Here is a 13,074-nt window from a genome sequence, read left to right as displayed (position 1 = left end):
CCTCAGCTACCTAAATGGTGGCTGGAGCAGGCATATGTTTGGGGTTCTTTTTTGTTTTTTGAGTTGGTGGGTTCTGTACTTCATAGATCCACATTGACTGCATGATTATCTACGTTAGAGTTCTCGAGTCGTCGAAATAACACACCGAGTAACTGCGTATTTTGCAAAGGCATGGAAGATGTAGTTTTAAAGTCACAACTTTCGGTATCGACACACCAAGAAATCTGGGAAAATGCATGCTTGAGTTCTTGAGCATACTCCCTAGGAGATTGATTTTCAGCATACATTAAATTGTAGGCTGCCTTGTGGGCTTACGTAAGTGGGAAAATATTTCAAAATGGTGGCCTTAAAAGAGGACCATTTGTAGTGGTTTTGATTCTTCAGCCAAGCAAAGAAACTAGACAACTTAGGAGAACGTGCATTTTACAAAGACTGTTATTTTTATCAATATTCAATTCATTGCATTTTTATGGTTAAGGGTCATAAAGCGTGTAATGGCCTTTAACTGTTTGATTGGATCTTTCACAAATTCTGATTGTGATTTTCTTTTTCTCTTTAAAAATCTCCTTGAATCCCCTTCCATGCTTGCATATTTTTCCCCCTTTTCACTATGACTGTAAGGAGGTTTCCTAGGTGCATACTACTAGGTACCCTGCTAATTTCTTCTAGGTTACATGCCTCAAATGGCAGGTCATCATATTGTCTCTCATACTCTGCGCTTCTCCTTCTACGTAGTGGTTCTGGAGCATCACCATGGTCTCTGACATAGATAGGTGCTTTCAAAATTCTCTTTTTATGTAGCTTTTTCTGTTTCTCAATGTGAGTCAAATGGGCTCACAATTGTCTCTGTTGAATCGTGCGCTGTAATTCTTGTTCCCTTAACTCATTTTTATCTCTTAACTCGCTAACACTTGTTGGTGAGGTCTGGTAGTAGGTGACCTATCAGTTCGGGCTGAACTGCCCCTTTTGTGGGAGGACAAAGCCTAATTTGCTTATGGTTTATCCATTTCTGTAATGACTTGGGAGGGTGAAAAACGATGGTCTGGAGGGTTGCCGAGAGCTATGCCCGTGGTTATGATTAATTCTAAACCTTCCAGCCATCACCTTTTTAATTTGCTGAGGTATGGTATGCCAGAGATCTGGGGGTTACTACGAGCTTACCCGCTCAGCTCACAGGGCCCAACAACCCTTTCCTGTTCTGTGCAGCCTGGTTCTGTTTTCTCTCGTCTCTCCTCCTGCGGCTTGTGGCCTTATGTGATCCTAGTTATACTGTGATTTCTACATATCTATACCATGCTATGTTTTCTATAGGTTAGTCGTATTTGGTCCTCCCAGGTTCCTTATGTGATCTTGTAGTTCCATAAGGTTAATTGCCATAAGCATCCGCAAGCTTGCTCTGCATCTCTTTGTTGCCTTGCATTCAGCGTTTGCGCACTTAGCTAATGAGGAAAATAATAAAAGCTTTCGATAGTATCTATATGTATCTGTCCTCTTTCTACAGAACTGTGTAAGCATGTTCTTTGTGTATTCACATGTGTGTTTGTGTAACATTGTCCATGGTTGCGAGTGTACTTAGTGACCAACGTGGCTACGTTGTGGTGTCACTAGTGATGTCAGCACAGTGGTTTCTCAGCATTAGTCAACGTCATCCATCGAGGCATTTGGGTTCATGACCAATGTTGAAGCACCGATATCCATAAACACAATTACTGGATAAGGTTTGAATGGCTGTTTTAGAGAATATCTTTCCACATACGTATCAGTCACTGGTGCTCCAGTGGCCTGTCCGAGTAGTGAGTGACTTTGTGCGTTTTTGACTCTTCGGGCCGTCATGTTCATGGGGCGAGGAGGGGCATTGCAGGGACCCTCTCTTCAGTCCCCCCTCTGGTCGACCTGTCGACCAAACCTCCATACTTCGTCACTCTTGCTTTTGGTAGCCATATCTTTGTTACTCATCAAAGATGTCCACATTAATTGGCATGGTCATCGAAACCCCAGGTCATATATAGCTACAATCTCCCTTCGGGTTGCACCATACCCATTTCCCCCAGTATCTGTTGTTGAAGGGATTGTCAAATGTTCTCATCTGAGTCGGAAATAGTGGGCATTCCTTTATCCTTGCTCTCAGGTTATTTCTTTCTACTACTATCTTGTCCTTTTCCTCTTCCATGTTCACATCTAACACCTTCATCCCTATTGTCTTCTCAGTAGTTTTGTGACATTGTGTAATGCAGATCATGACCACCCAGAGTCACACTAGTACTAGTATAGTGCTCCTAGTAATACTTTCAGTCCGTTTGCTAACCATGTTGGCATCCATGACCATATGTAGCTCAACGGAAGCAATCAACTCTTACCTCTGGAACAGACTCACCTCAAGCGAACAGGTTGCATAGCACTGCTTGGCCGACTCTTGACTGCTCTCTGGAATCCCTGCCGATGCAGTAGAATCTCGTGAAGGTGTGCGTGGGCCTCCACGTAGCTGCCCTGTAAATGTCCAGCAGGGGCACACATGACAGGAACGCAGTCGTCGCAGCAATCGCTCTGGTGGAGTGGGCTCTCGGACGACTGGGCAGCGGTCGGTTCACCAACCGATAACAGGGCGTGATGCAGCCAGACAGCCACCTTGAGATTAAAGCCTTGGACAAGGCCTTCCCATGGTTCACAAGACCAAAGTTCACAAACAGTTGAGAAGTCTTCTGAAAACTCATTGTGCGTGTCACGTAGAACTTAGGGCATGAGCAACGTCCTGCGAGTGCAAGGCCCTTTCAGCTGGTAACGAAGGCTTGGGGAAAATAAACAGGTATAAGCAATGGCACGTTGAGGAGGAATTCCAACTGATCCTTTGGCATGAAAGAGGGGTGCGTTCACAGCACCACCCTCGACTCGTGGAAAGTCAGGTATGGCTTTTTGCAGGACAGGGCCCGGATCATACCTACCATCCTGGCAGAGGTGATGGCCATAAGGAAATCTGTTTTCCATTAGAGGAACTTGAGAGGGGCCTAATGCATAGGCTCGAAGGCGGCCCCCATGAGCCTCAACACCATGTTGAGTTCCCATGCGGGGCAGGAGCCTTCACCGGTGGGAAAGATCGAAACAGTCCTTTGAGAAACTCCTTGACGAGTCAGTGAGACCAAAGTGAAGATCTTCCTGGAGACATGATGTAGTGGCAGATAGCCGTCAGATACACCTTGAAAGAGGCGTGCGCCAGTCCGGCCTTGGCCAAGGATAGCAAGTATGGAAGGATCTGTGAGGGCGTGACCCTCAGAGGGGGTAATCTTCGGAGACTGGCACCATCTAGCGAAACGCTTCCACTTGTGAAACTCTTCCACTTGTGACCATAGCACTTCACCCTTTGCCCTGGTCTTGAGGACGTCCCTACAATCTGCAGGCAACTCATATCCTCCAAACTCTAGGGCTGCAGGAGCCAAGCCCTCAGGTTCAGCGATCATGGGTCGCGGTGAAGGATTGCGCCTCCTTCTCTGGTGAGAAGATCTGGAACCACTGGCAGCTTGACTGGAGGCGATGCTAACAGGTTGAGAAGATCTGGGTACCAAATGTGCCTCGGCCACGCCAGGGTCATGAGTATCATTCTGTATTGGCACTGTCTGAGCATGTTGATGAATCATAGCAGGAGAGGCAACAGAGGAAACATGTACAAAACAGGCCTTCCCACATTAAGGAGAACGTTTCCCCCATGCTCCTCAGTTGGTGGAATCTGCTGGAAAACTTCTGGCATTTGGAGTTTGCCACGCCGCAAACCGATCGATCTGGGGCCTGCCCTATTTGACGATGATGCGGTCCACCCGGTCCTGCCAAAGTTCTCACTTGTGGCAGGTGCGCAATGCTCTGCTGAGGGAATCTGCAATGGTGTTCTTGACTCCCGCTAGGTGAAGAGGAACAAGGAATATCTCTTGTCCGACGACCCAGCGCCACAAGTACTGCGCTTCCGTGGACAGTGCTGGAGAACGAGTGACCCCCTGTTTCCTGATGTAGAACACTGTGGTGGTGTTGTCCATGAAGATCCTCACCACCTTGTCCTTCAGAGACAGAAGAATGACTTGAGGGCCCAGAACACTGCCCATAGCTCCAGGATGTTGATGTGGAGATCCTTCTCCTCCGGCAGCCACAGGCCTCTAGAGTGCATACGCCCAGTGTGGGCTCCCCAGCCTTTCAGGGAAGCTTCCATGCATACCGTTTCCTTGTATGGGGGGGGTTTTGAAACACTGTGACCCGGGTGATGTTGAAGCGGACGCCCCACGACCTTATCGCCTGACAGAACTCCTCGTCGAGCGGGATCTTGTCTGCAAAGCTTCCGGACACCTGTATCCAGCGAGCGTCAGGTTGCATCTGTAACCCGCAGAGCCGGATAAGGTAGATGCAAGACGACATCATGCCGAGCAATAACTTGATGGTCCGCACCGTGGCGGTCTTCATCGACTACAGCCGTTGCACCTTCCCTTGAATGGCCGCTACCCTTTCCTCCGAGAGTGATTCCAGGCAGGATACTGTATTGAGTCTGGCTCCTAGGAACAGCGTGTTCTGCAATGGTGTCACGGATAGTTGATGGAGAATCCCAGATCCGTCAGCAGCTGGATGGTCGCCTCTGTGTGTCTGACGGCCAACTCTTGCGAGCGGGCCCAGATGAGGCAGTCGTCTATTGTACAGGTATACGTGTATACCCCATAGACACAGCTGGGCGTCCACCGGTGCCAGGCACTTCATGAACACTCCAGGGGCTGTCTTCAAGCCGGAAGGTAGGGCTTTGAACTGGTAGTGATGTCCCTGCACTACAAAACATACAAACCTTCAGTGTATCCTGTGAATGGGGATGTGGAAGTAGGTGTCTCCAGGTCCAGCGACGTCAAGAAGTCTCCTTTTTCCAGTTGGCCGAGCACGTGTTGCAACGTGACCATCCTGAATTTTTGGGACTTGCAGTATTTGTTCAGACGTCGCAGCCCTAGAGTTGGCCTCCAGCCGCCAGTCTTCTTTCTGACCAAAAAGTATCTGGAATAGACTCCAGAGCCCCAGAGTCGCTGGGGAACAAGCTCTATGTCCCCTTTTCACAGCATGACCCGTACCTCCTCCAAGAGCTGAGGGATGTGCTGCTCCTGACGGGGCACCGCAGGGATCCGCAAATACCTGCGCTGAAACTACAGGGTATGTCTTTGGGTGAAAGCATCCAGTACCCATCTGTCGGTGGCGATATTATCCCAATCGCTGACGAACCTCATCAGCCGGCCTCCCACGGGGGTGCACGGGTGGGAGCCAGATCTCCTGGTCCCTTCAGACTTGCTTCAGCGCCGGCATCCTGCCCTGCGGGCGATGCTGTCCTCTGCCACCGCAGGCCTCGGAACAGCCTCTGTAGGCTTCCTGAATCATGAATCTGGAGGCTCACGGTACAATGAGGAGAAACCTTTTGAAGATCTGCTCGACTTTCCCGTGGAGGACCAAAAAAGAAGAGTGGTGCTGCTGGAGGGTGCCCAGGAAACAGGCTGTCTCCGTATCTGCCTTCATGGCCTGGAGGGATTCGTCAACGACCTTCCCGAAAAGGTCATCTCTGCCAAAAGGCATGTCCAGTACCTTCACTTGGACCTCCTGGCAGAAATCTGTGGCCTTCATCCAGCCTTGGCGATGAAGGCAGACACTGTTACCCATCTGCTGGAACCCTGTTACGGCAATGTCCCGCGCCACTGCGATAGCGTGATCCAACACTAGCTCCCCTTCCTGGAAGAGAGTGATTGCCTCCATCTTCTTGTGGTCAGGGAGGAACTCCAAAATCGGACCCAGCTTGTACCACAGCTCCCTGTCGTACTTGGCTAGGATTGCCAGTGCGTTGGCCGCCGTGGTGCGAATCACCTTCCTTCCCATGGCGTCCATCTTCTTCCCCTCGCTGTCCGGAGGGACTGAAGAGGATGATGACGGGTTAGCTGACCGTTTCCTCGCGGCCACTGAAACCACCGAATCCGGTGATGAATGCGACCTCAGACAGATTCCGGCACTGTGTACTTCTTCACCAGCCTATCCCGTTTGGCCGGAGCCGTGAAAGGGTTCTTCAAGAGGGCCACGTCCCTCACCCACACATCGTCCAGAAGGGGCACCGCCATGATTGTTTTCCTCTTGGCCTCGTGCCTCTGGTACAAGAAACCCTCCATCCTGGTTTCATTCGGGCACAAGCTGGAATAGCTTGTCGTCGTGGCCATATCCGTCCACGTATCCGTGTCTCGGTCTGCTTGGGGAAAGGGGGCATGACGCGGATATGGAGACTGAAATGGGGGTGTCGGATGATGCTTCCTCTTCTTCGCTGGTGGCTGATCGGGGCTGGGGGACCATTGGAATCAGTCCCTGTGGCACCCTCTTCTGGATCTCCGACGCCAAGGTGTGGATGGTCAACAGAATGTCACAGAGACACATTCCTTGGCTGAGCTGGCCTGATCGGAACACTAGGCCCTGCGCGTTGTTGTCGCCGTCGTCGTCGTTGTCCTCCTCTCCCCCGTCCTCATGGACCATATGTAAGGACTCCAGATCCTCGTCGTCCGTGGATGAAAATTCCATGGTTTAGGCCACGGCCTGGGACTGATCCAGGGCCTCCTTGTCGCCCCCCTTTTTCCACCCCGAGGGGCCCAGATTCGCCAGGTTTTGAGACAGAGTCCCCTTCTCCTGCATGTCAGCAGACTCTGCCAAAGTCACTGCAGCAGTTTCGCGCCTCGGGGGCAGGGATACCTTCTGCGCTGCAGGGGCTATCTTCACAAGGTCAGCGCCCTTAGCCTTCGTGAGAGCAGCCGTCACCAACTCTATCATCAACAAAGTCTTATCCTGTGCCGATTGGGCCTTCTTGGGCAGTTCAGCCTTCTTCTCCTCCGTCCGTGGCTTCTCAGGCTCCTCCCTCAGTTTAGCCGAGTTGGATGATTTCCTTTTCGAGGAGGAGTTGGATTGCTGGCTGGCAATGGAGGCGGAGGGTGATGACGACCGCGCCCTGTCCACTGGTGGACCCCCTTCCGCAGCGACACCGGTGGACCCCGACTTGCAGTTCTTGGCCTTGTCTTGGGCCCCCACGGATGAGGCGCCCTCAAAGGACTTAGAAGACTACTCCTGGGACCGGCCTGTCCTGGGTGAGGCATGACCCTGCTTGGAGCATGGGGCAGGGGCCTTGGCGTTCAGCCACGCCGCCACTCTACTGTGACTTTCCTTCATCGTCTTCTTGGAGAAACCGAGGCATATGTCGCATTCTCCTTCCTTGTGGTCTGGATGCAGGCAGTAAAGGCATTGCAGGTGTTTGTCTTCAACGAACACATTCTGTAGCCCACACTTGGTGCAGGACTTGAAGAGGGATCCCCGTTGTCTGCGGATGGAGAAGTGAGCAAACAGGCTCTTTTGGAACAAAAATAGAACTTTTTTTCATCAAAAACATGAAGGAAACGTAGTAGTAGCTCGCAGAGCAAAATCCAGAACTACCAACACTGAAGCGTGCATTAAAAATCTGAAGATGACTGCCAGAGGAGGGTCTTAGGGAGACATTAGGGAGTCATTGGATGGGGCAGTAAGATCCAGAGGACAGTGATTGGTTTAAAGGAGAAACACAGTTTGTAAGTGAAAGTGAAAATGTTTTTCCTTTTACCAAGGATTTCCAGACGGACGACGGGGAATATTCACGGAGCATGTGAATCCATGCCAGACCCCATACTGGACAATAACTCCTGAATTGAAGCCGCAAAGTGAATGAACTCTGGAATGCATAATGGTCAAGAATAACCCCGGCAAAAGGGGAAGTGAAAAGGTGAATGCTTGACGAGGAAGATTTCTTTGAACTTTTTGCTCATGGTACAGAACTACCAAGACCAAGAGACACTAGGGCAACTAGCACAAAAGGAGAGTGGAAGTGAAAGTCGAAGTGGTCCTGCAGCGGTCCATAGTAAAAGCATCGAACATTCGACAGTCTTCGACATCGGTGAAAGGTCCGAGCACGACAGAGGGAGACCTGGAATGTGAAATAAGTTAGGGGAAGGGAATCCCTAACAGATGTAAATAAAGCTTGGGGGAGGGAACCTCTGCAAGTGCTGTGATTGCGAGTTCTGAGCCCTGCTAAAAGAGATCTACTTTGAATCAGGTACTTTTTGCTTTAAGAGGTCCGAGCCGACAGAGGGAAACCTACGTGAACATTTTGCTGAACTACGATTGATTGAGAGGTCCGAGCCCGACAGCGGGAGACCTATGTGAACTTTATGCTTTGAGAGGAGGTCCGAGTCCGACAGAGGGAAACCTATGTGAACTTTCTGCTTTAAGAGGTCCGAGCCCGGCAGAGGAAAACCTATGTGAACTTTTTATTGAACTGTGAAAGATCTTTAGTGAACTGGAAAACCAGTGACTTTAACGTGAAAGGCCAAGCGGGCCCCAACACACGTTTCGAACTGCTTCTTGATAACCTGAGCTAGGGTGCCATATTCTGTGCTGTCCAACGTGGGAAGGAGAGCTAAATCAGCCATCTTGATACTTCATGTTATAGCACTGACTTTTCTTTGCAAACATATTCCCCCATTACACACTTTTTGTATATGAGATAGGGCAGGCATTAGGTTTTGTTAGTATAGGCCACTTGAATTTGACAGAGACTGACTAGGACTGGGTTTTCTTTATTATTTGATGGTAGAGACTACTGCGATCACTGCTATAGGGCAAAGTAGGAGTTTTTCCAAAACGCCACAAATATAATAAAGTTTTTAAAATTGTATTTCTTGTGTCAGTGTCATACTTGTGATACCATATCTTCCTTACACTATTTATTTCTAAAGCTGGTTTAATTGCATTATCTCCAGGTTTTTTAGAAAAACTCAATAGTGCTACAGTACATCTGTTCATAATAAGGGTGCCCTTCTGTAGTTAGGAGTTCAAAGTCCCCTTGCTGTTGAACAGTATACTCAAGTAATCAACAGTTTTCTATTTTTACACCATTTAGTTCCAGAGCCACAAGGGCCGGGGAGGAGGACGGTGAGGGGGACAGTTTTCTTTGCAGAAGATCATGATCTTTGTCTTAGCTGCACTTACTACTAAATATATTTTTATTGCACAAAGAAACGAAAGTGCAGAAGGCCTTCTTTAAGCCTTGTGGTGTTGTAGATAAAATTACAGCATCATCTGCAAACAGAATGTTGATGCGTTCTTTATTAATGGAGCATCTGTCGGGTTCAGGAGCAATGTTTTGGCTAGGTCATTTATAAAAAAGGTAAATAGATACAGGGCCATGACACAACCTTGTCTGGCCCCTTTTGTGACCTTAAAGGGCTTAGATTTGTCTTATTACTGCCGTGTTGTTAGTGTAAAGTGTCTTAATGCTCATAATCAACTGTAATTAAGCACGCGCTCCACAGGTTATACCGGGTGTAACGGCTCGTGCCCCGAATTTGAAGCCTGAGCATAGTGAGGGTGTTTAATGAGGGCCCTGGGATGTTACCACATGGTACAGCCCGTGGATTGGTGGTTTAATGCTATTAGCACCCGTTCCATGCGCTGTGGAGGGGCTAAGTGGAAAGTATTTCAATTCAGTGTACGGGCCGCCTCACAGTGTCCCGTTTATTGAATGAACATACTTTCCCAACATGGCTGCCATGGAGCAGGAAGGTGGGGCTCCATATGGAGCCCCCATCCACTTCTATGCCTGCTACAACCAGGCGGAAGGAGCCGCAGCTGCGGCAGCAGCACCCACCGCAGCTGCAAACAGGTAAATGGGCATGGGGGAATAAGAAGAAAGGGAAGGGAGGGGAGGGTGGGGGGAAGATGGCAGGAGGGGAAGCAGCCATCAGGCAGATCGAAACATGAGCCTGGATCGGTGGATTCAGCCCACATTCCGAGCCTTCTGATTGGCTGGTTACCCCTAGCAGGGTAATAATGGAAAAATCAAGTTTCTGTCAAGGCTCCCATAAAAGACTGCGGTCAACATTATCAAAAGCTGCTTTTAAATAAACGAAGGCTACACAGAACGGCACTGATTCCTGTACTGTGTATTTTTGTATGATCAGTGAAAGTCTAAATGTCTGTTCCGTTGTTCCTATATCGCTATATCATTGTGAAAGTCAGCCTGAAATGATGGAGAAGGTTCTGATCTTCAATGCAACAAAGCAAAGGATTTGCCAAAACCTTGGGGTCATTTCTTTTCTCCTAACATTTCATTTGATTTCTTTTCTGTTTTTTGTTCATTTAGGAATGGGAAAATGTATGTTGAATAACTTCTTGGCAAACGTTGTAATATAAATACAGCAACGTATTTGGAAAGGCCTCGGACAAACAGAGGAAATATAGTAATATTTAGTTAGCACTGGGAAATCGTAGTACATGGAAAGTCTGCAGATCAATTGTTATGCAGGGACACAAGCAGGCTCGGTGGATATTTATACACCATCGAATTCTATAGCTGTATGACTTAACACAAAACCTGAAAACTTAATGAGTCTTTGTGGAAAACAACATCAAAAGAAACCAACCTGATCAAAAGAAACGACCAATGCAAACAAGCCAAGGACGATGGATTCAATCAGCAGAATTATCCAATGTGCTCTAAAATCAAATGAAAGAAAACAGTTATACATGAAAATACTGCAAGTAAGACAATCATATCTCTGTATGCAAATTGCATACTGTTTACATATTATTATGCATTTTTTCTGTTATTTATTTTCAAGTTTGTTTATTGGCATTTATCATAAAAACAGTGGCACATGGCAGGTCAATTGTGCCAAATAATGCAAACTCTTTGGAATAATATCATAGTGATCAGAGGTGAGGGGGGGGTGGGAAGAAGGGGGAAGAGCGAAAGGGGAGGGAGGCAGGGAAGGAGGAGCAAGAAAGAGGGGGGGGGAGAGGGGGAGCGAGAGGAAGCAAGAGATATAGAATGAGAGAACGTTCCAAACAATAAACAGTAAACTGATAACATTAACATAAACTGTCTCCATATCCAGTCTTCATCGTACAGTTACCAAGGCTTCTGTAGGGGGTGTTATAGAGGGGGGGGTTCTTGATTGCAGCATTTTCCTTAGGTGTTTGGGGGCCTCCCTCATGAGTTTCTAAGTTTTGCGGTTCAGCATGGTCTAGTTAGTGTTTGTTCATGGGGGTTTATTGTCTGAGGGGTATGTTATAGTTCTAACTATCTCCCTCCATGCTTCTAGGGTGGAGCTGGACTCCTCAGTAGATCTGGCAACGCTATCTTCCCAAGCCTTAGTTTCTGCATCAATCCATCTAATAAGTTCGCTGTGCCAGGCGCCATATCTGGGCCCTGCTGGCTTTCTCCAGGACATGGCAATATGTCTTTTGGCCAGAAGGCACGATAGGTCAATTAGTTTCACCAGATGCTTAAGTTTGGCCGGTCTAGGGTACGTTCCTAGGATGCATTCTTCAGGAGTCCATCTGTAGTTGGAGGTTCCTGCCTTCTCAAATGTCAGCTTGACTTTTGCCCACAGGGATTGTACGGTGTTGCACTCCCAGAACATATGTATGAGGTCAGCCCCGTCCGCCCTGCACCATGGACAGTCGGAGCTCGCATTTTTGTTAAATGTCGCCAGTCTGTGTGGGGTGAGATATGTCCGATGCAGGACGTTTAGTTGTATAAAGCGGAATCTGTGGCTTCTCGACACAGTTTTAGGGAATATTAGCACCCTGGACCATTCTGCCTGAGAGTTCTCGGCCAATGTCTGTTTCCCATTTGCTTTTCAGGGTCTCTCCCTTTGGGTTGGGGTTATCATTGAAGTGGCTGTATATTTGGGAGACCGGTTTCTGCCCCTCGCCTAGGTTATATAATAAAGTTGTGAGAGGATCAGATTCAGGTTCTTCTGGCCAGGTGTCCCATTTGTGTCTTGCTATTTCGCGTATCTTTCGGTACCACAAGTATTGACTAGTGGGTATCCCGTCTACGTTCTGTAGTGTGTTGAACTCTTTAAAGGAGCCTTCTTCATATAGATCTCCCCACATGTAAACCCCCTTCTTCTCCCAGGTACTGAGATGCAACAAGTCCGAGTCTGACCTACACAGGTCCCAAATCATTGGTATTTCTGGGGAGTACAGGTGTGTTAGATTTCTTAGTGATTTCGTTCTTTGCCAAATTTGTTTCCCCAGAGTGGCTATAAAGGGTGTGTCATTCAGCAGGTGTTGTGGCGCCCAAATAAGTTCTTTAAGTTGCAGTGGAGAGATCAGGGACTGTAGCAGGGGAGTCTCGGATGTGATCTCGTCAGCTAGCCATTTGGACACAAAACTGAGTTGGGCTGCTAAGTAATATTTTTCGAAGTGCGGGAGTTGGATTCCGCCTTGAGCGTGTTGTAAGACTAGTGTGGAGTGTGCTATTCTGTGCCTGCCCCGCCCCCAGATAAAATCTCGTGTTATTGACCCTAATAGGTGGAAAAACGAGTTCTTGATGTAATACTGCACATTTTGGAACCTATACAAGAGCCTAGGGAGGACTATCATTTTGGTTACTGAAATTCTCCCCATTGCCGACAGTGGGAGCTTTGCCCAGAAGGACATTGATCTGCGCAGCGCTGGTATTGCTGCATTAGTGTTATGTTCGTGTATCAGTTGGGGAGTGTGCATGATCTGGATACCCAAGTAGCGGAACTTGGTGGTCTGCCACTGTATCCCTAGTGTTGGAAGCTCCTCCGAGCATCTGTCCCTAAGGCCAGCTAGTGGGTATAGGCAGGATTTTGCCTTGTTGAATTGTATGCCTGAGACTTTGGAAAAATTATCAAGAACGTCCAGCATGGTTGGGACATTGAGATGGGGGTCCCTGACATACAAAAGCACATCGTCCGCGTACAGTGAGATTATGTGATCTATCGCCCCTAGCCTTATTCCGGCATCGAAAAATTGTTTCCGAAAATAGATAGCTATGGGTTCTAATCCCAGTATTTAAAGCATGGGGGATAGCGGGCAGCCTTGACGGGTACCTCTGCATATCTCCCAAACTTCCGACACATGTCTCCCAGTTTTTACCCGTGCTCTTGGTTCGGTGTAGAGTATTCGGATCCACCTGATAAAACGTGGGCCGAACCCGAATTCCTTCAGAACTGCTAATAACCACTCCCAGTATATGGAATC

General features: G+C 48.3%; 1 protein-coding gene across 1 annotated transcript in view; it reads right to left on the bottom strand.

Moving 5' to 3' along the window:
• The window catches only part of LOC138456456 (palmitoyltransferase ZDHHC21-like), a 468,858-nt gene that overhangs the window by 80,216 nt on the left and 375,568 nt on the right, over positions 1-13,074 (bottom strand). The window contains exon 7 of the mRNA XM_069607178.1: positions 10,476-10,548. Within this exon, the coding sequence (XP_069463279.1) occupies positions 10,476-10,548 (73 nt within the window). The remainder of the gene's footprint in view (positions 1-10,475; positions 10,549-13,074) is intronic.

This window comes from Ambystoma mexicanum, chromosome 1p, assembly GCF_040938575.1.
Source record: "Ambystoma mexicanum isolate Mex_15411 chromosome 1p, UKY_AmexF1_1, whole genome shotgun sequence".
Lineage (NCBI taxonomy): Eukaryota > Metazoa > Chordata > Amphibia > Caudata > Ambystomatidae > Ambystoma > Ambystoma mexicanum.
The sequence above is the reverse complement of the archived record's forward strand: the minus strand, read 5'-3'. Positions and strand labels throughout refer to the sequence as shown.